The following is a 27,458-nucleotide window of genomic DNA, read 5'->3' as shown; positions in this document are numbered from 1 at the left end:
CTTCTATTTGCATGTTCTTCTCGTTCAGTTGTCCGCGGTAATGTCCGTTCACCGCACTACCTTGGCACTCATCGGTATGTAAAGGATACTAAGAACCCATCACCATCCATCACGCAGCTCGTCTTTCCTACCCCTTTCCTTTCCCCTCTCTTCTATTTTCACTTCTGCGTTCCTCTCGTCACCAGTTCAGTTGATGGGGGAGTGTATAGCCTCTGTAACGGCACCTCTGTCACTAGTGCTCTTCAACTATGGGTTCTGCTCCTGTAATTTAGCTTCTCTCTCTTTTCCAGATTTCATTCAGCATTTCTTTTTTTAATTCTCAGTGTCTTCTTTGCTGAATAAAAACTTTCCTTTGGTGTCCGCGGGAAATATGTCACGGCTGGGAGGTGGAAACGTTGCCCAGAGTCTTTCACGTCAAGTTTTAGCGGTAATCGAAGACTCGGGTGCGTTCGCGGGTGATTCATGTCCAGTATTGACCGCCCTCTGCTCTCTCGTGGTCTGAGTGGCTCTCCGGCGAGGCGCGAAGTGTGAAAGTGTGGCGCGGAGACTGATTGGGCCTGGCTTCTGTTGGTGATAGTGATAAGTGACCGGCCCTTCTCCTCCGCCTCCTCCCCTCCTCGTCCTCCTCCTCCTGCTCCTCCTAGTCCTCGTCCTCCTCGTCTCCCCAATCCTCCTTGTCTTTTTTCTTAATTTCTTCATCTCCTCCGTCTCCTCATTCTCCTCCTCCTCCTCCTCCTCCTCCTTCTCCTTCTCCTTCTTCTCCTCCTCCTCCTCCTCCTCCTCCTCCTCCTTCTTCTCCTCCTCCTCTGCGACGCATAGAAAAGCATTTGACCGTGAGCGCATACAGAAGAACCGCTCTAACTCGAAATGTCGGTCAACCGGAGTCACATATCTGTCCTGCACACGAAGACGACCACGCTAATACCCAAATGTGATTAATGAAGTGCTTATGAGGCAGAGGAAAATCCAGTCGTGATAGATGTTACCTAAACTTAAACCTACTCTGAATTAAGAACATAAATACATAGATACATAGGAACGGAAGGAGTCTGCAAGAGGCAATGTCTGAATTCTGTCTAACCGGGTATGAACATTTTCACACACACACACACACACACACACACACACACACACACACACACACACACACACACACACACACAAAAAAAAAAAAAAAAAAAAAAAACGGTGGAAGGTGTAGTATTGTTACGTTTAAATTACATGTTAAGTCAATAGTACTACGCTTCTGTCGTAAAAAAATAGACAAGACGCAGGGTAACACGATTCTGTTTAGGTAGAAATATCATAAGCAACTGTGTACGGACCCTCAAAACAGCAGGCCACACCACCCTATACAGAAAGATTCACTCCATGTTGCAGAATAGAACAAAAAATGAAAAAATGACTTGGTCTTGATGAATGAGAACCAAAAGAAAGACAGACTCATCGAAATGGTGGAGGCCTATTCCTCGCTCAACTTGTCACTCGGCCGATGCGAAAAAATTATTACTTTGTCTGGAATTGGTGATTGACCCAAACTCATACGTGGCTGCGAGGTAAGCTAAAAATTAAGTGGTTGTGATCACATTCGATTAGTAAGTGTTCGTACAATCGACAATGCCTAGACCTCATATAGAAATAAACTCATAGAACTTGAGAGGACAAAAGTTCCTACGAAATCAAGAAGAAGGAGGAAGAAGGTGGAAGCCATAATTTTTGCTAAACACATCAGTGACTTAGTGATAGGACTAAAATCCTCTCTATCCAAGTTTGCAGATGACACAAAAGCGGTTGGGAAGGTCTTCTCGATGGCCTTGGCCGTGTCATTCAGTGCTCTCAAAAGTGCTAATTGTCCTTCAGCCTTAAAAAAGTGTTAGTTACTCGTATGCGGTTTAGGTCCAGGAATAGTAATCATTCACACGACATGAGAGCGAAGCCTCTGCTTGTCGTACATAATGATGAGTCGGATCTTGAAGTCACTATCAGCAGTGACCTTAAAAAGAGAACTGCAAATAACGGTCTAATGATTCAATGAAGCGATGAGGTACTGACATCGGCTGGACTGTATTTCCGAAACGAATCCTCCGCCACTGGAACAAACTTCCTGCAGCAATAATAAGTTCGAAAATGTTAATTTCCTTTAAAATTAGCATTCACCGTTTTCTGTTGCCACAGGAATTAATTGTGGGTTTCCAAAGGTATACGTGCAGCAAGTGATTTAACCTGTTTTGTAGGCCACTTGAGTGCTGGCGGACCGATCTGATCACTAATGTTTCGTTACGCGCCAACGGCTCTTTTGCTGCTTGTTCTTCCATAGTCCCATATATTCATTTTGTTTTCCTCCTCCTCTTCCTCTTCCTCCTCCGCCTCCTCCTTCTCTTCTTCTTCTTCTTCTTCTTTTCATCTCATCTTTTTTTTCCGCTTCTCACTAACTAACCAACATAATGTTTATGCAAAATGGGATGGCCGAGCACCTACAATATAAATTAAGATTTTCAAAAAGCGTTTGACAACATCCCTCATATGAGGATTAGTTTAAAAATGCACTCTCACGGAACAGGCGAGCATCTGTGCATGTGGATCAAGGGCTGGCTCACAGACCGGCAGCATCGAGTGTTTTTAACGGCGAAGTTTCTGACTGGATTAAATTAACCAGTGGCGTGCCTCAAGGATCGGTCCTGGGGCCAACGCTCTTCATAATGTATATTAACGAGCTGAAAAATCACCTCTAATCAAAAGTCTCTAAATTCGCAGATGACACCAAACTGGGAGGTAAAGTAACGTGCTGCGGATTTCGATAAAATCCAGCTACACTTAAAGAAATCCCAGACTGGAGCGACAAGTGGCAAATGTGATCTAGCACTGAGATATGTAAGAGCATGATAGAAAATCTTAATTTTCAAAGTAAAATTAATGATCTGGAGCTTGTGAATGTTGACCAGGAAAAAGATCTCGACGTCACGAGTAATTGAAATGAGCGATCAGTGTACAGCAGCGAGAAACAAAAAAACATGACGATGGTAGGTTAAATTTTTAGAAACATTGATCACAAATCGCCGGACGTAAAGAAAAAGTTATACACGCGGCATTCGTGAGGCCACTGCTGGAATATGCCATTGAATTTTGGTCGCTGAAATATGTTAAGGTTTAGAAATTAGTGCAAGCGAAGGACTGGGGGGAACGCCGATATAATTTACAAAGTATGTGTTCCCTCCATATCAGGACACCTCTCCTCCCGAAATTGACCTCTCTTTCGGCCACCTCTTTTGATTCTTTTTTTGTAAGAGCAGCGAATAGCGGGCTTTTTTTTTATTATTGTTTCCTTTTTTTGGGTGCCCTTGAGCTGTCTCCTTTGTTGTAAAAAAAAAAAAGGTTTGGTCAGCTGTAGTGTTAGTCTAGGTCCCTAGGATCGTCCTCTACTTCCTTTCCTTTAAAATTTTCATGTCTATATTTTTGTTTTTTGGACTTGGTGTTTGTCTTCTGTTTTCCGCCGGCACATTGCTGGAGGGAGAGGTAGATGTGGAGGAGCCTTCTTCTGTTCTGTCCTGTCCTGCCGCTCGTAGTCTAACAGCAGTAGCAGCAGCTCAACAGACTCCCTCGATAAGACCAACAGGTGTCCTAGTATTTGTTTTTCCTATGTGTTCCTCCTCCTCCTCCTCTTCCTCCTCCTTGTTCATCTCTTCCTCACTTTATACCATCTTTATTCCCGGTGATATTTGGCCTTCATTTTTGTCTCTACAGAAGCTACCCACCATATTTTCTCTTTCTTATGACCTTTCCTTGTTGTCCCTATACGCACAATCCTCCTCCTCCTCCTTAACCTTCTCTCTCTCTTTCTCCTCCTCTTCTTTCCCCTCCCCCTAAACCCCCCTTCGCTTTCCTCCTCGCTTCAGGACACAACCATCAGGACAAAAATAGGGCTTCGACCCGGCTTGACAAAGAAAAACAAAACGGACCAATTTTATATCGGCCAGCGGACTTTTGGGAGGGAGGGAGCGTGAGGGGAAGGGCGGGTTGTCAAGCGGCCGCGGCGGAGATCTAGAAGTGACGGGGAAGGAGAGGGAAGAGGGGAACTATACGAGAGAGAGAGAGAGAGAGAGAGAGAGAGAGAGAGAGAGAGAGAGAGAGAGAGAGAGAGAGAGAGAGAGAGAGAGAGAGAGAGAGAGAGAGAGAGAGAGAGACGGACATACATACATACATACATACAGACAGACAGACAGACAGAGAGAGGCAGTGAAGAAAGATGATGTTGAAGATAAAGGAGAAAAAAATATATAGAAATGAATTAAAGAGAAAGAAGGAGGAGCGAAATAACACAGTACAGTACATATAATAGATAGATAGATAGATAGATAAATAGAATAAAAATAAAGAGAAAAAAATGAATTAAGATTAGAAGAAAAGGAAGAAACTGACAGTCTACATAATATACACAAAAAAAATAACTTGAGGATGAGCCTTAATCGCCTTATGGTCTGACGTAAAGCCGCGATGCGTACAAGGAAGGGGACGCGTCTGTTTGCCATGCCACGGAGCAACGAAAGGCTAAGCAGCTTGTGTCCATTTGGGGCAGACGGAGCCACCTCGCCCGAGTCTTGTTCCTGCGGGGCGAAGGGCAAGGGACGCGGGCAGGAAAAGCTTATTGTGAATGACGTCTGGTGAGGGGGAGGTGTGAAGAAGAGGAGGGAGAGGTGGAGGAGGAGGAGGAGGAGAAGAAGCAGGAGGAAGTAGAAGGAGAGGAGAAGGAGGAGGAGGATGTCAATTGGTCGAGTTTTTTTATGTTTACTCGTGATGTAATTCTAGTTTCTTGTTTTTTTTGTGGCTTAAAACTCTTGAAAACTTGCTGGTATAGGAGAATAGTGTTTGTTTTCTTATTACTATTGTATGTGTCTGCTTATTAGAGGCACCGCAAGAAGTATTATCCATCTGTGTTGCCTCATGTATCCGAAACGTATCAAGACATAACGAAGGTCTTTTTCTATCTTCCAGGAGCGAGTGAAAACACCCACCACCACCACCATCTACACCACCTCCGCCAGCACCTCCACCTTCACCACCACCACTCGCATGCAGTAGGGCTCCGCTGTCTCCTCGACCAACACCGCCTGCCCCGCACCGCACTCACTCGCTGGCCGTCCCCCCCGGAGCCACCATTACCAACGAGGACAGCAGCCCGCCGCCCGCCATGGAGGGAGACGAGAAGAACAAGGCGAAGGCAGTCGGGGGAGGAGGTGGCGGCGAGGGCGGAGGGCTGGAAATGACCCAGTATGGACTCAACGGCACTTCGCTCCCGCAGACCCCCAATGACGCCGCCGTGCAACCCAAGGGCCTGGACGACGAGACGGCCCTGCGTGGCACCTGGTCCAACCACATGGACTTCATCCTCTCCCTCGTCGGTAACGCCATTGGTATCGGCAACGTGTGGCGCTTCCCCTACCTCTGCTACAAGAATGGAGGCGGTGAGTACTGCCGAGAGAGAGAGAGAGAGAGAGAGAGAGAGAGAGAGAGAATATATTTTCTTTTGATTTGCATATTTTTATTAGTTGTGACTGCCGTAGGTGTATCTGACCCTCAACTTAAGGGGCTATTACACTGGGCAAACCACGATTTCTGCTGGCGTGGTTCTCAGATTTCCGTGGTTTTCTGACGTGTCCACGATCTTCCAAAGCTACGGTAGATTTCAAAGAAGGACGACGGTATTACTCACCATCATCATCAGCAAGAAACAAATGAGAACCACGATAGCGAAAATCGTATTTTGACTGAAGATCCACGGAAAATTTGCTCAGTGTAATGGCCCCTTTAGCCTGGGTCCGCGCCGCACCCCGCCCGCCAGGATGTGAGGTGCCTTGACATTAAACGAATCGAGTTAAGGCACTTGAATCACTTGAGTCTCCGTAAAACATTAGACAGATTAAAATGCAATGGGGTGGCGAATCCATCTGAGTGACTGTGATTAATGTGTGTCTTATAAATATACTCAACCCACGCGAAAGAAAAAAAATAACGTAACGTACTCCGTCGACTTCCTAAGAGGCTGACAGTTAAGGGTTATCAAGGCTCTTTAAGGGCTTCACCACTTCCTTTAAAGAGGGATGGCAGACGACAGCTACAGCGTCATTTTCCGAGTGCCACAAGACTATTTTCAGTGTAGAATAAGAACAAAAAAGACAAGAGTTTAGAATATCTTGGCGGTGAAAAAGAATGAATGGAAAACATCGGTTCCTGTCACACACAGACGCGAGGCGACCAGGACGTGAGGCTCAAGACCGGAGGGAGGGAGGGAGGGAAGGGGTGAGTGAGTGAGGGAGGGGAGGAGAAAGGGAGGGAGGGAGGGAAGAGGTGAGTGAGTGAGTGAGGGAAGGAGGAAGAAAAGGAAGGGTATAGGGGAGGAGGCACTGTTCTCCCACGTAAAATAAAACAAAACATATATATTTTTTGTTATTTATTAGTACTGGCGAGGAGGTGCTTCGCCGTCAATAAATTACATGCCAGAGTGTAGCTAGAAAGACACCGGGGCGTTTTTTATTACTCTTCGGCTGTCTTATATAGTGTACCAACAGCCTCGTTAGACAGCAATGGACGGAACTAATGTCGCGAGTTTTCTCATTAGCCTTTGCCTGTCTTAGTGTATCAACAGCCTCGTTAGACAGCATCGGACGGAACTATAGTGTCGCCAGTCGAGGAGGGAAGGCCGGAGGGGGCGATGTAGCGGTCAGTGGCGGGGCGGGGCGGGGCGTGCGGGGAAGAGAGGCGTTAGAGCCGGTAAAGGACAATTGGCGGCTGACACCGAGCTGACGCCCTGACTGATGCTTCCTACCCTACATCCCGCGTCAGCCTTCCGCGCCGGCCTGACGCTCCTCTTCCGGCTACTGAGGAGGCTCCTACACGCTTCCGCCGCTGGACACCCCGCCACCCTCACTGTCACCCCCTGGACACGCCACTCTCCCCCCCCCACATACACCCTTCCGCCGCTGGACACCCCGCCACCCTCACTGTCACCCCCTGGACACACCACTCTCCCCCCCCACATACACCCTTCCGCCGTCTGGACACCCCGCCACCCTCACCCATACACTCTGGACACCCCACTTTCACCCTCACACACACTGAATATTACACCACCGTCACCCATACCTCCTGAACGCTGCCGCTTTCACCCTTCCACACACACCCTTGTCCACCCCCGTCACACGCACCCTTACTCCTTAGAAGGCTTATATGCTTCCAATCTCACTCTCACACTCACCTCATATCCCTGTCCACCCCTAAATTAAAACTCAACTATTTACCGCCACCAATCACCTGTGCAACCCCCCTTCTCACCCTAACACCCTGTCCTGTCACCCTATATCACTGTTACACCCTCACATTCACCCTTGCACCTCGGCCCTCTAACCACCACACTCTTTCAACACTCACCCTTATCCCTTAACCACCCCTACGCTCACCCTAGCACCCCGCCCCTCTCTTTTAACCAACCAAGCTCATCACTAGAGTTTGCACAACCCTAGAATAAAAGAAAACACATTCCTTCAGCGTTTGAGTTCATTGACCTCGTTCCGTGTAGCCTGGCTCGTTTAATTACTCCCCTCATGCTTACTCAACCATAAACGAGAGTAAAATTCTTCCCTCACTCAAATTTCTCCCCGAGCTTCACTCAACCGTGTCGGACGAATTCTTCAGTCAGTCAGTGAGTGTGGCTCGTCCGCCCTCTTAAAGCTTCAGGCCACGGTCTCAGGGTCTTCATCTTAACTTACCTCGACACTCTTGCCTTCCACTTCTAATCGAGTCCACTACATACGATCTGAGAGCTTTCCAGGGTAAGGCGATGACTACACAGGAGTGGATGTGAAAGCGTCTAATGAACGTTACTGAACTGGACGTTTCTTAGAGCAAACTTGGAGCCACACATGCAGTAAGAAAATAAAAAGTTGACATTGGATTCTACAAAGCATGGAGGCGTCTTAAGCGAGTGGCAGACATAACCCAAGAAACCACACGACGGAAAGGAAAATTGAGGCTGCATTTAATCCGAAGTGACGATGTCTTGAAGGGCTCGACCGAACAGGCTTTCGTTAATTAAGCAAACCAACGGGAAGGAAGGACCTCAAGGCGATGCGACGATGCGTGAGGCCCAGCGGAGTGTGTCGCGTGCGTCGTGTGTGTCGTGTGGGCAAAAGGTAACGCATGGAAGACAATGGCGGAGGTTTTTATTCCGGAGGAGCTTGGAAGCGGCGCCCAAAGGAAGTATCGAGCGTGCAAAGGAGGTGAAAATGGCGGGGAGAGGAACACCTGCGCCTGTCATTGTGTATTTTCCAGCGAATTTACGACGCGAATTAACACGGACCAGCGAGAGAGAGAAAAAAAATAAAGAGAAACCGCCAACAATAATAGCCAGGTGTGTGGGGGCAAGAGGAGGAGGAAGAGGAGGAGGACGGGAAGGAGGAGGAGGAGAAATAGAAACATGGAGGCAAGGGATCATAGGTAACAGAAAATGCTTATAACCAGGCTGCCCACTAACACACTCATATAATTTGACGTCCGTTTTCTAATTAGGGGACCAGAACTGTACTACGCGTTAAAGGTAGTTTGTAAGGCAATGCGTGTTTTGTTCGGTTTAGTCGGTGCAGCATACAGTAATACACACCTCTCCTCCCGAAATTGACCTCTCTTTCGGCCACCTCTTTTGATTCTTTTTACAGGAGCAGCGAGTAGTGGGCTTTTTTTTTATTATTGTTTCCTTTTTTTGTGCCCTTGAGCTGTCTCCTTTGTTATAAAAAAAAAATGTGGAGGTGATTGGTGTAGGTTTGAAGATTGGTGGGTGTGGGTGTTGAGTGTGGCGGCGGTGTTGAGTGTTGGTGCGGTGTTGAGTGTGGGTGGGGTGTTGAGTGTGGGTGCGGTGTTGAGTGTGTGTGCGGTGTTGAGTGTGGGTGCAGTTTCCTTGATAATCAGATCGTCAGGTAAAATTCTAAGGTTAAAAGGGATTCATTACGGCTTATCTAAGAGAGTGTAGAAGGAGTGTAGGAGGTGTATCCGATGTATACTAACTTAAAAGAAACAGTTATTTCAATCCAGGCTCGCCGACGCTCAAATACAAAAAATAGAGCAAAAGGGAAATAATGATAGATGAATAAGCTTTAATAATTTTACTTAACTATATTTACACGCCAAGGGATACAGTCAAGGAGAAATGACAGGAAGTGGAAAACGCACTGATAAAACAGAGCCGCCTATCCTGCCGGCCCTGGATGCAAACACGTAGAGGAACGCAAGACATGAGTGGGCCGGTCATGACTAAGCCGTGCTCAACAGGTGGGGAGGCACAGGCGGGAGAGATGTGCTTTGAAACAGATACATATACAGCTATAAAAGACTGGAACAAATATACAAAAACGCTTTATACAACGCGGACGTGGTGTTTTCAAGGACCCGGTGTGGTGTCATCTGCCATCCACGTATCCTGAGACATCCCATTCTGATCTGCCCATGCGCGGAACCCGATGTTTACAAACACAGTGTTGATATCGTAGTTTGTCCAGGCAAGATGCCGGCAAGACATACAAGGAGTGCAGGTTATCTCTTTTATCACATTAATCGACATGCAAGGCGTGCAGATTATCTCTTTTATCACAATTACTGACAAACAAGGGGTGTAGGTTATCACATTTATCACATTTATTGACATTCCAGAGGTGTAGGTTATCTCTTTTATCACATGCACCGACATGCAAGGGGTACAGGCTATATCTCTCTTATCACATTTACTGACACACAATGGGTGCAGGAAGAAACTTTGATATTTCAAGCAATTTTCAAATTCAAAACATACGTCATCATTTACTTAAAAAAAGAAAACTTAGGTGGGACAAATCACAATAGGCAGTCGACAAAAGACACGGTACCGTGTCGAAATGCATCCACCCTCTGTAAACAAAGCCCGCGCATGCACAATCAGGATGGGATGTCTTAGGATTCGTGGATGGCAGATGACACCACACCGGGTTCAAGTTCCGCCGCAAGACGCTGACAGTTTTCATCCATCGCCGCTGTCCAGATCATAATCAACCCTTGACCAGCAACTTTGGTTAAGAGGAGCACCAGGGTACAGCAAGTCATTTATTGCGGCAGTCACTATAAATTAAATTCGCCCGCGTCACTAACGGGTTGGGGCAGACCACCAACCCCCTCAAGAAAGCCAACTGGTCCTATGGGAAGGCAAAAAATAAATAAATAAATAGAAAAAAAATTCTTATATAACGGAACGGTATGTGTGTGTGTGTGTGTGTGAGAGAGAGAGAGAGAGAGAGAGAGAGAGAGAGAGAGAGAGAGAGAGAGAGAGAGAGAGAGAGAGAGAGAGAGAGAGAGAGAGAGAGAGAGAGAGAGAGAGAGAGAGAGAGAGAGAGAGAATATTACTGATTAACTGCTGTTCTTTTTTCAATCGCACTATAAAATTTAAGAGCAAGTGAGAACGCTCGTCTTTCCTTAAAAAAAAAAAAAAAGATGATACAATTTTGGGCAATTATGGTAGAAAGTGTCAACGGTGATTACATTGTCTTATTCAATTGAAAACACACACACACACACACACACACACACACACACACACACACACACACACACACACACACACACACACACACACACACACACACACACACACACACACACACACGACCAGCGCCACAAATTAGAATGCATTTAAATCATCTCACTTAATAAGCACGTCAATGTGTGTGTGTGTGTGTGTGTGTGTGTGTTCAAGGGGAGGGAGGCTGCCAAGGCGAATTTATAGTACCCTTGAATGGTAGGATGCTGGGGGGGGGGAGGGAAGGCAATTCACTGCAGAGACTTGTACGTAGCGCCTGCCTCTGAGAGTTATGGAGGAGGAGGAGGAGGAGGAGGAGGAGGAGGAGGAGGAGGCGGAAGAGGAGGAGGAGGAGAGGGGACAGAGTGAGGAAGGGGAATGGAGGAACCTCTGTCGTGTGTTTGTTTGTATACCTGTGTAGCTACCTGGCTTACGGACGTGGCTGGAGGGATGGAGGAAGGGGAGAGAGAGAGGACTGGAGGAAAGGAGGGAATAGTGAGAGTGAGGAAGGCGTAGTAATTGAAGAAGTTACACGCACTGCTTCCTGAATACTGTTTTTCGCTATATAAGTTGTGTGATAGAATGGCCTGATTGGTGCGTTGTGTGAACCGTAAGAGAAAAAGATAAAATAAAAGGGTAATGAAGGGGAGAGAAAGGAAGGGAGAAAATGAGATAGCATAATAATTCAATAAGTCAATACTGTTTTTCGCTTAGGTAAATCGCGTTATAGTATGGCTTGACTAATACGTTCTGTGTACCATTAAAGAAGAAAAAAGAGAAGAGTTAGAACAGTTATGATAATCGACAGGAGTACTAAAATCAATCCCAAAAATAACAAAAGAACATCAAATAAACATTAACGAAGAAAGAGACGAAACGAAAAGCAGGAAAGGGATAGGAAGGGAAGGCAGGGGATGGGAAGGGTAGGGCAGGGGGGCAGGGGACAGTAGGGGAAGGAAAGGGCAGGGAAGGGAAGGCAGGGGATGGGAAGGGTAGGGCAGGGGGGCAGGGGACAGTAGGGGAAGGAAAGGGCAGGGAAGGGAAGGCAGGGGATGGGAAGGGTAGGGCAGGGGGGCAGGGGACAGTAGGGGAAGGAAAGGGCAGGGAAGGGAAGGCAGGGGATGGGAAGGGTAGGGCAGGGGACAGTAGGGGTAGGAAAGGGCAAGGAAGGGAAGGGAAGGGAAGGGAAGGGAAGGGAAGAGAGCAACTGCGGTGAAGGGGAAGTGAGTGAATTAAGATGAGGAAATGTCTGAGCTGGGTGGATGGGGTGGAATGGCAAGGGGAAGGTGGAAGGGGAGGAGGACAGAGCCAACGTGAGAGTGGATGTAAGGAGTGAGTGAGAAAGTTAGAGAATGATTGAGTTGGCTGTGATGGAATGAGTAAGTTAGTGAGTGAGTGGGTGAGTGAGGGAGTTAGAGAATGATTGAGTGAGTGAGCTGTGATGGAATGAGTAAGTTAGTGAATGAATGAGTGAGTGAAGTGAGTATAGGTTTCAGATGGAGAGGAAGGCTGAGGCAACTGAGTGGGATAATGCTTGAATGAGGGACTGGGAATAGGATGAGTGAGTGAGTGGATGAGTAAGTGAGTGAGTGACTTGAGACTCGACATGGACAGGAATGCTTTTGGGAACGGTTTTAGGAGTCTGGGATGGTGAGGATAGATGAAGTGAGTGAGATTGGAATGAGTGAGTGAGTGAGTAAGGCAGTGAGTTAGCGTAGGTTCAGGAAGGGAAAGACAAGCGAGGATATACAAGACGCTAGAAAATTTTGATAGCCAGGATTGAGTGAGTGGATGTGAGTGAGTGAGTGAGTGAGTAAGAGTGAGTGAGTGAGGCAGTGAGTAAGCGTTGGCTCAGGAAGGGAAAGACAAGCGAGGAGGTACAAGACGCTAAAAACATGAATAACCAGGATTGAGTGAGTGGATGTGAGTGGGTGAGTAAGTGAGTGAGTGAGTAAGGCAATGAGTTAGCGTAGGTTCAGGAAGGGAAAAACAAGCTAGTATATACAATACGCTAAAAAAAAACATGAATAACCAGGACTGAGTGAGTGAACGTGAGTGGGACAGCGAGTGAGTGAGTGTGTGAGTGCGGCAGGCAGGCAGGAGGTGGTTAGAGGCAGATCTCAGCCAACGGAATACACCCATTAGTGAGAGACTCAACCCCCCGCCGCTGTCATTCATATCCGGGTTGCTGGTTTCATCGTGGCCCGGGACTGTGCTTCATTTTCCTGGCCGCTCGAGGCTCACGCTGCGGACGGGATCATGCTTGGCTCCCCCTCGACGCGGCCCCTTGAGGAACACCAGGGAAGGGAAGGATGGGACTAGGAGAGTAAGGGAGTAGTTGGAGTTTAGAGATTGGAGTATAGCAGTGTGGCGTGACAGCAAAGAGAGAGAGGGTGTGATTGGCCCTCCTCCTCCTCGTCCTCCTCCTACTGTTCCTCCTCCTCCTCCTCCTCCTCCTCCTGTCGCGTTCTTCCTCTCCCTCATTATGCTATTTGCCTCCGTCCTCTTACAGTTGTGTTGCCCGTGTGTGTGTGTGTGTGTGTGTGTGTGTGTGTGTGTGTGTGTGTGTGTGTGTGTGTGGAGCAGCCCCTCTTCACGTTAGTCTTTCTGGCAGGTAAAAGGACTTCACGTCAGGCGTCTTGCTACCGCTGTTTGTACAAGTGTGTGTGTGTGTGTGTGTGTGTGTGTGTGTGTGTGTGTGTGTGTGTGTGTGTGTGTGTGTGTGTGTGCAATTGATTTTATTTTGCCTCCAGCCTTAAACTGCCTTCTTTACTGGCATATAGAAAGAAGAAAAGAAGCAACAATACCATTAGTTCTTGCCGTGGTGGTGCAGCAAATCCCGCCTCGCCCTAGGAGCAGCTCACGCGGGTGTCGAACTAAGGGCATTCTATTCGCTGCCGCCTCCACCGACCCAAACACCACAACACTCCGCGCAGTGAAGAAAGGAGGCAGACAAAGCGTGAAACAGAGAAAACGTGATGATGGTGAAGGAAGGGAGGAAGGGAGGGAGGAAGAGGTGAAGTACAGGAAAAGACGAAAAGTAAAGAGAAGGAGGGAAAGGCGAGTGAAGAAATGAGACAGACGAAAGATGGAACAGAGAAAATGTGATTATGGTGAAAGATGGGAGGAAGGGAGGGACAGAGAGGTGAAGTACAGGAAAGGCAGAAAAGTGAAGAGAAAGATAGAGAGAAAGAAGGAAAAAAAGTGAAGAAGGGAGGCAGACGAAGGGTTCATGAGTAATTCTGCCAGTGACACCGCCATGAGTTAAATGAAGTATGGGAAGAGTTTACTAGAGGTGACGTTAAACAGTTTTGTGGGTGATAAGTGTCAGTTTTGATCGGTTTTCTATGTAAGTCTGGAGGTAGGAGACTCAGCTATGAATTAACGAGTATTCTTCCTCAATCGGGCCTGGCCAATCAGTGAACAGTGTGCACTCCGATACCATAAGGGCCTGTTTGGAGTACTGATACACACACACACACACACACACACACACACACACACACACACACACACACACACACACACACACACACGTTAGGAGGTTTCTTGTCAAAAGTCTTCTACGCTGGGTTTTTTTTGTGTGATTCTCTTTTTGACATTCTCCCTCGCCCGTTTTTTTTTTTTCTCCTCCTCCTCCTCCTCCTCCTCCTCCTCCTCTTCCATCTGTCACCCTCCTCGTTTGTATCGCTTTCCCGTTCTCTTCTTCTCTACGTCATTTTTTTACTGTTTTCTTCATTCTTTTTTTTAACATTTCTTAGTTTCTTACATCCTCGTTTCGTTTATTTTTGTTTGTTTCTCCCTTTCTTCTTTGCCTCATTTTTGTTCTTTTCCTTAATTCCCCTTTCTCCTCCCTCCGTGTTTTCTTTAACTTTTTTTTTTCTCGTCAACTTCTCCTTCCCCTATTTCCTGATCTTTCTTGTTTTCATTTCGTTTTCTTTTTTCCATTGTTATCGCTTCCCACGTCTTCACCTCTCTCTCTTTTACCCTCTGGAAGCCAATCTCCTTTTCCTTTCCTTTTTTCTTTTCTCTCCCCTTTGGCTTCCTTTTTTCCCCTCCTCTCTCTTCTCTTACTCCTTCCCTTCTTCTTGTTCCTCTTCCTCTTCCTGCTTTTCCTCTTTCCTCTTTCCTCTTCTTCTCTCCCTCCTTGTCTTTCTCTTCTTCCTTCTCCTTCTCCTTGTTTTTCCCCACTTCCTTTTCCTCCTCCCGTTCTTTCTCCCCTTCCTCTTCCTTCTTTTTCTCTTTCTCTTTATCATCCTTTTCATCGTTTCTTTCTTTGTCTTTCTCTTCCTCCTTCTCTTTCCTCGTTTTACCGCTCCTCCTCCTCCTCCTCCTCCTCCTCCTCCTCCTCCTCCTCCTCCTCCTCCTCTTCCTCTTCCTCCTCTGCCTTTCCCCAGAGTAGGAGGTTTTCTTCCTAATTACAAAATATTGATCGGGTGTAGCCCTCTACCCGACACACACACACACACACGCACACGCACACGCACACACACACCACCGTAAGACTAAATAGTTACTTTCTTTCCAAGGTTTTCGACTCTGACTGGCTTCCGAAATAATAACACAAAGACTCTCGAACTTCGCTCCCAACGGAATAGAAATGAAGAAAACGAAGGGAAGGATTGGACAAATATTCTTTAATTCTACTTCTAGTTTCTTGTCGTGGATGAAAAATAACTTGAGAATTGTGGACTGGTGATGCAGAGGAGTCTTAGTGTTGATATTATAAAACACTTTTGCTACTCACATCAACTATTTCTAAAGGTCAAAGAGGGGGTCAGTCGGGTTCTAATGAGTGTTTCTTCAGGTTCATGGTACAGAAGAAGGGTCACACTACAACCAGGGTCATAAAACTACTCCTGTAAATACCCACAACTCCTACGAAAGCCTTGTCAAATATGTGTTCTTGGGCGGTGAAATGTCTTTTAATATGACCCTAGGAGTGATTCTGGAGGGCTCGGCGAGGTAGTTCGTTTTACGTGGAAATTCTAACACGTGAAAGAAAATGGGAAGAGCTACACCTGCGAAAAGGCTGCTAGAGTACTGTCAGGTGTTTAGGCCTACCTGTCTGTTCTTCCTCCCCGCTACCTCTCTGCTCTCTCTCTCTCTCTCTCTCTCTCTCTCTCTCTCTCTCTCTCTCTCTCTCTCTCTCTCTCTCTCTCTCTCTCTCTCTCTCTCTCTCTCTCTCTCTCTCTCTCTCTCTCTCTCTCTCTCTCTCTCTTTTTTTCCTCTAGTTTCTCCACTTTCTCGCTTTCCCTCTCCTTTTTCCTCCTTCATGCCCTTCCCTTTTCACTTCTTCCTTTTTTTCCCTTCCCTTCCTCTCCACGTTCTTCCTTTTCACTCTTCCCTCTCTTTAATCTCTTCTTTCTCTTCTCGTTCCTCCTTGTTCTCTTTTCATTCCTCCCTCTCTTTAATCTCTTCTTCCTCTTCTCGTTCCTACTCCTTGTTCTCTTTTCCCTCTTCCCTTTCCCTCTGTCTCGCTCTCTCTCGCAGCATCACAAGTCCCAGCCTCCCTCTCTCCTCTCCGCGTCTCACCTCACCTCCCTCTTTTATATCACTGGTCCCTCCCGCCTCTCTATCTCCCTTTTCCACTTGCCTCCCCCGTAACATTTTTTCCTCCTCTCCCCTCCGCTCCCTCCCCACATCTCCCTCTCATCTCCCACGACCCTCGACGCTCATTAAACTTGTTGGTTTTCATCTCACCTCCTTGGTCTTGGCGGAATGAGGGCGTAGGTGAATTTATTACGCCCTCGCGCAGACTCTCTCTCTCTCTCTCTCTCTCTCTCTCTCTCTCTCTCTCTCTCTCTCTCTCTCTCTCTCTCTCTCTCTCTCTCTCTCTCTCTCTCTCTCTCTCTCTCTCTCTCTCTCTCTCTCTCTCTCTCTCTCTCTCTCTCTCTCTCTCTCTCTCTCTCTCTCTCTCTCTCTATCTATCTATCTATCTATCTATCTGTCTCTATATCGATCTCTACCTATCTAATCTATCTCGCCCTATCTATCTGTGTTTGAGGAGGGTGCGTAACAAATATGATAAAGAAAACTCAGATGAAGGAAGGTTGTATCAGAATTTACCAGTGAAAAGGATGAACGAGTGAAGACACTTGTCAACTCTTGCTTTAAAAATCTGAACAGTTTAGGGGTGAGCTTCAGGAGAAAGTCTTGTACAGCGATGTTGCAGGGGGAGAGTAGCCATATAGTTAGCAAGGTCAAAAGATCAGTCAGTATGAAACCCTATCGCAAGGAAAGCAGCATTCTCCTGGAACGTAAGGGGCAGGAGACACTCAGCTAGAGGAGGGGAGAGGATGAGGCGATAGGCCTTCGACTCTACTCTCTATGAATGATTTATATGCCAGTATTCATGTGTATATTTACATGCATATCTGTCTGTCAGTCTGTATCTAATCGGTTTCATGCGTTTTTATATCAGAGTTTTCATCAGGCAGTTAGTCAGTTAATATTTCTATACTGTCTATCTATCAATCTATCTGTCTATGTCTGTATATCCACCTGTCTCTCCTATCTGTCTGTGTCCAGCTATCTATCTATTTATCTATCCATCAATCTACCCATCCGCGCCGCTCGTTTTACACAGAAATTGTTTTTGTTTACGATATTTGTCGGAAACAGTTAATTAATGCGCATTTTTACCCCAAGATACAAATACCAGAAAATTGATTAATATCCTCTGATGTGCGTCTGTCCGTGTGTTTGGTGGACTTGCTTTACTTCTCACGTCTTCCGCATCTCATTTTCACTAACTCTTCACACCCGCTTTCACCATTTGCCTTCCCTTCTTCCCTTTGTCTCCTCTTGCTCCTCTAGTTTCTCCACGTTCTCAGTTTCTCCATTTCCTCCTTCATTCCCTCCCTTTACAGTCCTCTTTCTAACCTCTCCTTTCTCTCCACGTTCTCAGTTTCTCCATTTCCTCCTTCATTCCCTCCCTTTACAGTCCTCTTTCTAACCTCTCCTTTCTCTCCACGTTCCTCCTTCGCGCCCTTCCCTTATCCCTCTTTTATGCACTTGCACTTGTGTTTGTGTTCCTCGTCTCTGCCTCTTCACAGGAAAATATTTGCCTTGTTCTCCCCAAGTCTTTATTTTCCTCTTTCCTTCCCTTTTCTTAATGTTCCTGCTGCACTTCGAATATCGTTGTAGTTATCTTACTTTCTCGCCTCTCCTCTTCGTCTTCACTTTCGTTATGGTCTTTGTCTCCCTTTCCTCCTCGTCTTCGTGTAACAAAGATCTCATTTGTCTTCACCTCCGGTCATGTCGATTCGTGTATTTTAAGGCAATGCGTATCTACATATTCCTCATCACCCCCTTTCTAATCGTCCTCCTCCTCCTCCTCCTCCTCCTCTTCCTCTTTCTCCTATTCTTCTTCTCCTTCTCCTCCTCTTCCTCCTCCTCCTCCTCCTCCTCCTCCTCCTCCTCCTCCTCCTCCTCCTCCTCCTCCTCCTTCTCCTCCTCCTCCTCCTATTCTTCTTCCTCCCTCTCCTCCTCCTCCTCCTCCTCCGCCGCCGCCGCCGCCTCTCGGGAACACTCGCTCGTCTGTTTCCTGGGAGTAATTACGACGTTTCTTGTGCTTGCCGAGAATTAACAATAATACCTACCTGTTTAGGGCAGGTGTGTGTGTGTGTGTGTGTGTGTGTGTGTGTGTGTGTGTGTGTTTTGTATGGTATAAGTTACTCCACCATAACAGACTTTTAATAAGGTTTGTATTTACCTTTTCAAATATCCCTACTGATTTTTTTTTTGTTTTTTTTGTTTTTTCCCTTTCCTTCATTCCCTCATTCCTTCCCAGCTTTCATCCTTCATTCACTTTGCCTCACACCTTTTTGTAGCCTTTTCTCCCCTTCATTCATTCCCATTTAGCGTCTTTTCCGTATTTTTTCCTTCTTTTCATTACGTATCCTTCCTACCCTCCAATCTCCCCTTCTACACATCTTCACTTCTTCACTAACCCTGCAGTCAATCACGCATTCTCCCTCGCCTCCTCTCTCTCTTTCTTCACTTCCACCCTTCTTCAATCCTTCGTTAATACACTGTTTTTCCTCATTCCTACACTGTTGATTTGACAGACATCCCCATTGCTTTCTTTTATATGATTTGTGACAACCTTCATTTATTATCATTTCATTCATGGCAGTAAGTAAAGAAGCTGAAGAAAAAGAAAAAAACTATTCGCAACTCCTTTTCTCTAACCCTTCATACCTGCCTCCATCTGTAGTCTTTCCGTCTTTCCTCTTTCTCTTCCTTCTAATTTTTAAATGTCTTTGCTTTACTTCTCACGCCTTTTGCATCTCATTTCCACTAACTTTTCAAACCTGCCTCCACCTTTTGCCTTTCCTTCTTTCTCCTCTTTCTCCTCTAGTTTCTCCCCGTTCTCACTCTCTCCATTTCCTCCTTCATTTCCTCCCCTTTTCAATCCTCTTTTTAAATTCTTTCTCTTCATGTTCCTCCGCGCCCTTCCCTTATCCCGTTTCCTTCTTTCTAACCTCCCCTTCCTCTCCATGTTCTTCCTTCATGCCCTCCCCTTTTCATTCCTCCCTCTTTTTAATAATTTCTTTTCGTTCCTTCCTATTGTATTCCCCTTTACACTCCTTCCTTTTTTTAACCTCTCCTTCCTCTCCGTGTTCCTTCTTCATACCATCCCTTTTTCACTTCTTCCTCTTTTTAATCTCTTTTTCCTCTCCTCGTTTCTCCTCCTTGTCCACCTCTTATCCCTCCTCCCTCTCGTTGACCTCTCCTTCCCCTTCGTGTTGCAGGCGCCTTCCTCATCCCGTACCTGCTGACGGTGTTATGCTGCGGCGTTCCCACCTTCCTACTGGAGGTGTCCATGGGGCAGTTCTTGGGCACCGGAGGACTCACCGTCTGGAGGATCAGCCCCATCTTCAAGGGTAAGGAACACTTTATTCTCTCCTCTTCTGTCCAACGTTGCCAGATTGTCGTACTCTGCCTCTTATGTGTGCCGATTTCCGACCCCAAAACTGCTTTCATCACCCAAATAACTGCTTTTATATATGATTTCCGACCCCAAAACTGCTTTCATCACCCAAATAACTTCCTTTATGTATGGTTATCGTTTAAATGGTTAATCATTGGGGATTCTTGGCAGCAGTTATGGGCCAGAAACCAGTAAATACGCGGCTTTGAGTACGATAACCTGGCAACGGTGCTTCTGACCTATCTCGTTATCGTGTTGGTAGTGTTGTTGTTTTTATGTTTTCTTGATGAACTTAATTTTCTCTTTACTTCTTTTATGGATAGTGTTTTCTTTTTATTTTGTAGTTTTAGTTATGCTTTCCGTAATTGCTATATTATTATTATTATTATTATTTTTATTATTATTATTATTATTATTATTATTATTATTATTATTATTATTATTATTATTATTATTATTATTATTATTATTATTATTATTATTATTATTATTATTATTATTATTATTATTGCCATTGGTCGGTGTTGATGTTACTGTCGCAATTTAAATTAACTAATATTTTCTTTATTATCATTATTGTCGTTAATATTATTGTTGTTGTCGTTGTTGTTATTGCTGTTATTGTTAGGCAGCGCGAGGAGCGAGTCTTCACGGACAACAACACACAGGTTGGTTTTCTTCTTTCACATCTAAATAGAATCCTAACAGGATTTCCTAGAAACATAATTTTGTTTTTCCATTTTGTAATTTCTGGGGTGAAGCCCAAGGCACTGCTTCATCTGGGTAGGGAGACTCTTTTACATATTAATAGCTCCTTTAGCCTTCCCACGTACTGCCGATGAAAACAAAGGTAAAGATAAACACAGGTAATGCCCGTTGAAAAACTCTACGGACTCTAAGTGATGTATTTCATTACTGTTATAAAGTCTTCGGTTCAAGTTGTGCGTTTTTTATTTCATTTTTAACCTCACATTTGGTACTCAATATTCATCAATGGTTCTATAATAATCTCAGTGCGTCTGCAGTACCTCTAATAATGGATCCTTGCTGTGGTCGCGGCGCCTCCCCGCACACCCTTCCCGTGTCCCTCCGTGAAGAAAATTGTTTTGCTTCAGTCCCTTTTCCCCTTCGTGTCCCTGATTTAATTGTTACATTGTTGCTTGTCTTTCCATTTTCACTTAAATGTAAGATAACCGCATAATTGCTAATCTAGTCTAATCTAATTTAATTTATCTTTCAATTTTAACATCAAGATTTTATAAAGTTCAATAGTTATAGTGTTTCCTTCACATCCTCCCTTCCCTTATATTGTTTATTTAAGTAATATCAAATGCGCTTCTCTAATATCTCCCTTTCATTGTTCGCTTTATTTTCATAGCTATCGAGGCTCTTCATGCGAGCTCTCCTTTCCTATAATATTTTCTTTCCATTGTTATCGTCCTTTTTCTCTTTTGATATCGTCCAGATTTAACCGTATCCTTGTTTTTTGTCCCGCCCACCCCCACCTTCCTTCCTCCTCCTCTGTCTCGCTCGTTCCTTAATAGACTATATTGTTTATGGTCCCTATTTAGGCCAAGTCTGGGTAGATCCATAAAATTTACATTTTTCATGAATATTGATGTGATCACGTCCATAAATACACACAGGTAGTCACGAAGTAAATTTAGTCGCTTGTGTGTGTGTGAATGTGTGTGTGTGTGTGTGTGTGTGTGTGTGTGTGTGTGTGTGTGTGTGTGTGTGTGTTAAGCATCTGTATTTCAACGCACATTACGAAAGCCTGATTGCAAGAGTTATATGCGTTTTGTTTATGACAGGTAGGTAATTTAAACTTAACGCACATACACACGCACACACACACATAAATACACACACACACACACACACACACACACACACACACACACACACACACACACACACACACACACAAAGGAAGGTTGAAACTTTCCCAGGGGAGGAAGTACACAATGTTCGGCTGCCTACTCGGGGATCAATACACCCACGACAGTACACCCTGCCTTCACCCGCTGTACACCCAGGTCCGCCTCCCCCTGGTACCCCCACTCTCTCTCTCTCTCTCTCTCTCTCTCTCTCTCTCTCTCTCTCTCTCTCTCTCTCTCTCTCTCTCTCTCTCTCTCTCTCTCTCTCTCTCTCTCTCTCTCTCTCTCTCTCTCTCTCTCTCTCTCATCACATCCTTATCCTCCTTCACCATCTCCTCCTCTCCCTTATCCCCAAAGTACACCTGCACCATTTTGGGGTATTTTTGTATAATTATTTATTTAAGTATTTATGTATTTGACATGTGTTAACGGTGTTTGAACATTTACTGTTACTTTAAATTTGAAGTTTGTAAAAATCACCCTCTTCGGCCACACTGTATGGCGATGGAATCCACACAATGGATGACAAAATATCCGCCATAAATAAATTTCCCCAACCCCGAACCGTCAAATATTTCCGTTCTCTCATTGCTGTTATAGAACCGCCATAAACGGTTTTCCCATAATTGCGTCTCCCCTAACGCAGCTGTTAAAGAAGGAGTGCCCTTTCATTGGAATGCCCCTATAAGAAAAGAGTATCAACGATTTTATCTCAGCGTTAATCAACGTTCCATTCTTGACATTCCCAAATTATAAGGAGTTTTTTACGGATGCCTCAGCCATAGTACTTGGCTTGTATTGATGCAGGCAGACACTCACAGTAAAAATCGCGCTGTTACGTAAACGAGTCGGACTTTAAACCAAGCTGAGTCAAACTTTTCAGTGTCACATCAGGAAATCCAAGCGGGTCCTAAACATTTTCGGGGCATTATAACTGAATCCACTGACCACGCTCTGGAGTCAGGTGATGAAACAAATTTCTCAGCATTACCTCTTCCTTTTCACAACTGGCGATGCACCTCGTCCTGACTCTGCTTCAAATTATCCGCCTCATAACCATAGCCTGCGTCCTCGTCAATAATATTTTTATGCTTGATTCCGGAAATGTTGCCCATCGTCTTTATGATGCGCGGGTGGGGTACTTGAATAACACTCTAATTGTGCTTTTCAGGGATTGGTGAATGGTATTGGTAACTTTCTCACATGTTGTTTAGAACTGCATGGAATAAGGATGTATTAAACCTTCGGGATAGGTAGATATAACCGATTTGTCTCTCTTGCTTCTGCTCATAACAAATCCATTCGCTTTTATAAATAAGGATGTATTAAACCTTCGAGATAGGTATAACCAATTTGTCTCTCTTGGTTCTGCTCATAACAAATCCATTCGCCTTAACTGCCAATTCATTGCCAAACTTGAGCATGAGGTGCAAGACATTGCTTCCTATAGTAATGTTCTGTGGTCTTTCCTAAATATAACTTTAACCTGCATGAAAAAAATGGTACACTTTGGAAATCCTTGATCAAGCCTTGCCTGCGTTGGAGAGTGCGGTAAACTCCTTTCCCCTTACTAATTCGTACACTAATCATCCAGAATGTAGTGGACGCAGATCGTGGTAGGCAACGTTGCCAGATTGTCGTACTCAGTCTCTCATATATAACAATTTCCGACCCCAAAACTGTCTCCTCCACCCCGATAACTAGGTTCATTTATAGTAATCATTAAAATCGTTAATTCCTGATGCGTTTTGGCAGTAGTTTAGTGTCAAAAAACGGTAAATACGATGCTCTGAGGACAACAATCTGGCAACGGTGGTGGTAAGGTTACTTCCTCCGTCATTCCCGTCAAAGATCATCGTAAGGCCTTGGAAGTGGAGAGAATGAATATAAACTAACCCCTTTTGTTTGCTGTCAAGTCATTCCGCTTACTAGAATCATTTTTGACGTCCGGTGCGATAGTCATCCACGCTGCGTTCAAATCATAGGATGAGTTTGAAGTTACGATCTTGATTCTTGGCTCTATAATGATGCTGGATTGACTCTATACGACGAGTTATTTCGTAGATAATTTCAATACCCAGTAATAAGAACATACATACTTATAACAAATACAAAATACATTACACACACATAGAACACATAATACACAAATACAATGAAGAGAAATGACCATCTTTAATGTTTTCTTCCATATAGTTTTCTTTTTCTTCCTTTCATGCCTGGGTGCCTCTTTTCTTCAGGGCAGGTGAGTTTTCCCGACGTGCATTAATCCAGGTGTGTGCTTGCAGGTGTGGGCTACGGCGCCGCTGTCATGTCCGTCTGGCTCAACATCTACTACATCATCGTTCTCTGCTGGGGCCTCTTCTACTTCTTCATGTCCCTAACTTCAGGTAAAAAGGGGTGCGGTAAACATTCTCTCTCTCTCTCTCTCTCTCTCTCTCTCTCTCTCTCTCTCTCTCTCTCTCTCTCTCTCTCGCTCTCGCTCTCTCTCTCTCTCTCTCTCTCTCATCTCTCTTATCTATTCTCCTATTCTTATATCCTTTCCTCACATCTTAGGAACAATCTATCTATCTATCTATCTATCTATCTATCTATATCCTAAGCTCTCCTATTCTTCTTCCTCCCAAGCTCTCGTTTTTCCAGCTATATTACGTAACCTCATTCACTCCTTGATTCCACAGATTATATTCCTTTTCAATATAGGTGTTTTTTCATCTCTTATTGCCATTCTTAAATTGCTTCTTCGCTCTCAGTAGATATCCACTTATTTCTCTGCTTTTTCGCATTTGACCAAGTTAATGACACACTGCAGTAGATATATAAGACAAATTCAGCTTTAGTTCATCTATACTCATCTATACTTTGTTATGTATGAGCAGTGATTAGCGGGCTCTTTTTTTCGCTCATTTATTTTTGCCCTTGAGCTGCTTCCTTTACTGTAAAAAAAAAAAAATACCAGACACTCCCTAAATATCCTAAACTCAAGGTGATGGCGGAAGCAAGGTAAGAACTGTAACCTTCCACTAACGGCAGCGGCGTCTCTTCAGGCGTAATTCCTGCTGTAACTTTATGCTCCGCTCTCAGTTACTCTCAGCTGTGTTCATCTCATCCTGTCTGGTGTTGAGTAGTTTTTTTTGTCAGCCTAATGTGTATTTTTGAGATAGGGAGTAGGGATGTGTGTGTGTGTGTGTGTGTGTGTGTGTGTGTGTGTGTGTGTGTGTGTGTGTGTGTGTGTTCGTGTCGGTACATCTACCTCGTTGAGTTTTATAAGATCAAGTTACATTTTTAGAGGCTCTGTCATTCTTGGCTAATTTGTGTGCGTGTAAGTGTGTGTGCGTGTGAGTGTGTGTGTGTGGACCAGCAATAGTGCATCTTTTTTGCATCATTGTATTTCGCGGTGTTTTGTTTTGTTTTTTTAGTAGTGAGCTGTCAATGACTTTAATCCATTTTTCCTCTTCGATATTTTGTAGGTAAATTTTATGGTATTCTGTATTGTATTTTACTCTATTGTGCTTTTCCGCTTGCCATAATGAACTTTACAATTTTATGCCTAGCTGTCTATTTTTCATTCTATCTATTCATATTATATCTATTGAGTGCATGCCTCTGCCGTACCAGCTTGTTTAATATTTTCCATCTCGCTACGCCAAGCACCAGACAGTCAGGTGTCTTTGTATGCTTTCTCCCGCTTAAAATGTTATCTTCTTACCCTCTGCGTCCTCCTGGCCTCCCCGGCTGCCTGCATCTCTGTGTCAGTCGGCTCGGGCAGTAAGTATGGCGCTCTCTGGCACTGTTTTTCTGTAGAATTTTTGGGGCCTATCCTCCTTTTGCTGTTTTCTTTCTCATGGAAACATAAAATACCAAGGTGGATGTTTTGTGTGGTCTTGTATCACTTTTTTTTCTTTTATTTAACTGGCTTGCTTTCCACGACCGCCAGTCTGTTTTTAAATGCAGATTTGAACTTAGCTTTTGTATTTGCCGTGGTAGTTTTAAAAGAGGAAATACCGTAAGACCTGTTCTTAGTGGGCGTCCCTTTTTCTCTCCTTTTTCGCCCTTTAGTGCAGCCTTTAAAACCTCTTATCCTGAACATTACTCATCCACCTGCATACTCATGACCGCCTTGCACCAGTCCATTCTCTTGTTCCCACTACTTTTCTTCGATGTACCGCCCTTCACCCTCCGTCCTTCCCGTTCTGTTCTCGTCTCCATCCTGCCTTCCCCCTCACCCCCGTGCCTCCGCAGAGCTGCCGTGGGGCTCGTGCGGCAACTGGTGGAACACGGAGACCTGCGTCAATCCCTACACCCGCAACAACCTCGAGTGCTACAACGAGAGCTACAACGCAACGGCCAGCGAGACCTTCTGCAAGGTCGGCAACCTGACCCACGTCGCCGTCTCGAACCTCACCGACCCCGTCAAGGAGTTCTGGGAGTGAGTATCTATTTGTACTGAATTTAAACCAGGTTCTCCAGGACTTCGCGCTCGCACGCTGACCACTCGCACACAGCCTCCCCTTTGGAATAAATTGATAAATTGTACCTTTCATATTGACATTTTTACTTATATCAGTTACCTCTAATGGTGCTAACTTACTGGAAAAGCATACATAATTATGTGCATGCATATTCGCTAAATGCCAAACAGCACCAATGATGGCATTGACAGTACTAACTAATGTCTGCCACAGACGACGAGCCCTGCAGATTTCCGACGGCATTGACCACCCCGGCTCCATCCGCTGGGAGCTGGCCCTCACCCTGCTGCTGGTCTGGATCATGTGCTACTTCTGCATCTGGAAGGGAGTGAAGTGGACCGGCAAGGTGAGCCACCCTGACACATGCTTCAGTGAGCCACCTTGACACATGCTTCAGCTTCAGTAGACTGCGACTGACACAATTAACATGAAATTGATAATCGTGAAAGTTTACGGTTATGATAAAACATCTATTTGTTTCTTAGTGTCTGGGTCAGTGATGCGGTACTAAAGGAATAGTAATCTAGTGGCTGTAAAACACTAAGATTCATCCTTTGCCTGTCAAGACAGTACTATTTACCAAATACATGGTGCCTTTGATCTGGATGACCTATGCCGTCCCTTCCTCAAAGGGCAGCTGGCAAGATGTATAAATATAATGAAAGTAAATGAGTCAATTATTCTGTGTCGTCAGAATGGAGAATCAGGAGAATCTCAGAGGAAGAATAATCTTTGAACTTCCTCTCGTATGACATGTTCATATTTTCACAACCTTGTCATGGAGAATATCAGGAAATTTGCCTCAGACTGCTGCTGTAGATCAGGCTCCAAACTTACTCTAGTGTGCATGACCCACTCAGAGTTAATGTTCTCACTGCAGTCGAGGACGATGCACAGACCTTCGCTCCCCTAACAGCCCTCTCCGCACAGGTGGTGTACTTCACGGCGCTCTTCCCCTACATCCTCATGTTCATCCTCTTCATTCGTGGCGTGACGCTGCCCGGCGCCATGACAGGCATCCGTTACTACCTTATACCTGACATGGAGAAGCTCAAGGACATCACGGTGAGTTGCCCGTGTGTCCCCGAGTGTGTCGAGGCTTTCCCCGACACGCGCTCACCATATCATGCCAATCCTTGCTCTGGTTAACTTGTCAAGACACGAAGCTGTTTGGCTCAAAGAACTAATTGTTGCATTTTCGTCTGCATATATGGCATTTGTCTGTTTATCTATATATCTATTTATCTTATCTATATAATTATTTTTATTACTGTTGCCCATAATCATTAGTGGTCATAATCATGTTCATGTTGACATTAGAAGTGGATTACAAGGAATTAGTTGGTCATGTTATGAGTGTCGGGATGATGGTGACCTGTAATGATGATAACATTGTAGTGTGGGAGGCTCATCCGATCTCTCTGCGTCACAGGTGTGGGTGGAGGCGGTGTCACAGGTGTTCTGGTCCTACGCCCTCGTGCTGGGCTCCCTCATCGCCTTGGGCTCGTACAACAGGTTCAATAACAACTGCTATCGGTAAGCGTGTGTCCTTACTGTCTAAAACTTGATTGTTGTGCGTC

The 27,458-nt window shown here is 45.1% G+C and overlaps 1 protein-coding gene across 2 annotated transcripts in view; it reads left to right on the top strand.

The window, feature by feature from the left end:
• Positions 1–27,458, top strand: part of LOC126984152 (sodium- and chloride-dependent GABA transporter 1-like) — a 102,937-nt gene that overhangs the window by 66,339 nt on the left and 9,140 nt on the right. For both annotated transcript variants that reach the window (XM_050837544.1, XM_050837543.1), the window contains exons 2-8: positions 4,990–5,459; positions 19,348–19,479; positions 23,695–23,796; positions 25,649–25,835; positions 26,092–26,224; positions 26,809–26,943; positions 27,311–27,414. In XM_050837544.1, the coding sequence (XP_050693501.1) occupies positions 5,186–5,459; positions 19,348–19,479; positions 23,695–23,796; positions 25,649–25,835; positions 26,092–26,224; positions 26,809–26,943; positions 27,311–27,414 (1,067 nt within the window). In that variant the 5' untranslated portion in view covers positions 4,990–5,185. The remainder of the gene's footprint in view (positions 1–4,989; positions 5,460–19,347; positions 19,480–23,694; positions 23,797–25,648; positions 25,836–26,091; positions 26,225–26,808; positions 26,944–27,310; positions 27,415–27,458) is intronic.

Source organism: Eriocheir sinensis, chromosome 56 (assembly GCF_024679095.1).
Source record: "Eriocheir sinensis breed Jianghai 21 chromosome 56, ASM2467909v1, whole genome shotgun sequence".
Lineage (NCBI taxonomy): Eukaryota > Metazoa > Arthropoda > Malacostraca > Decapoda > Varunidae > Eriocheir > Eriocheir sinensis.
Note: the sequence above shows the minus strand (reverse complement) of the source record. Positions and strands in the feature narration are given on the sequence as shown.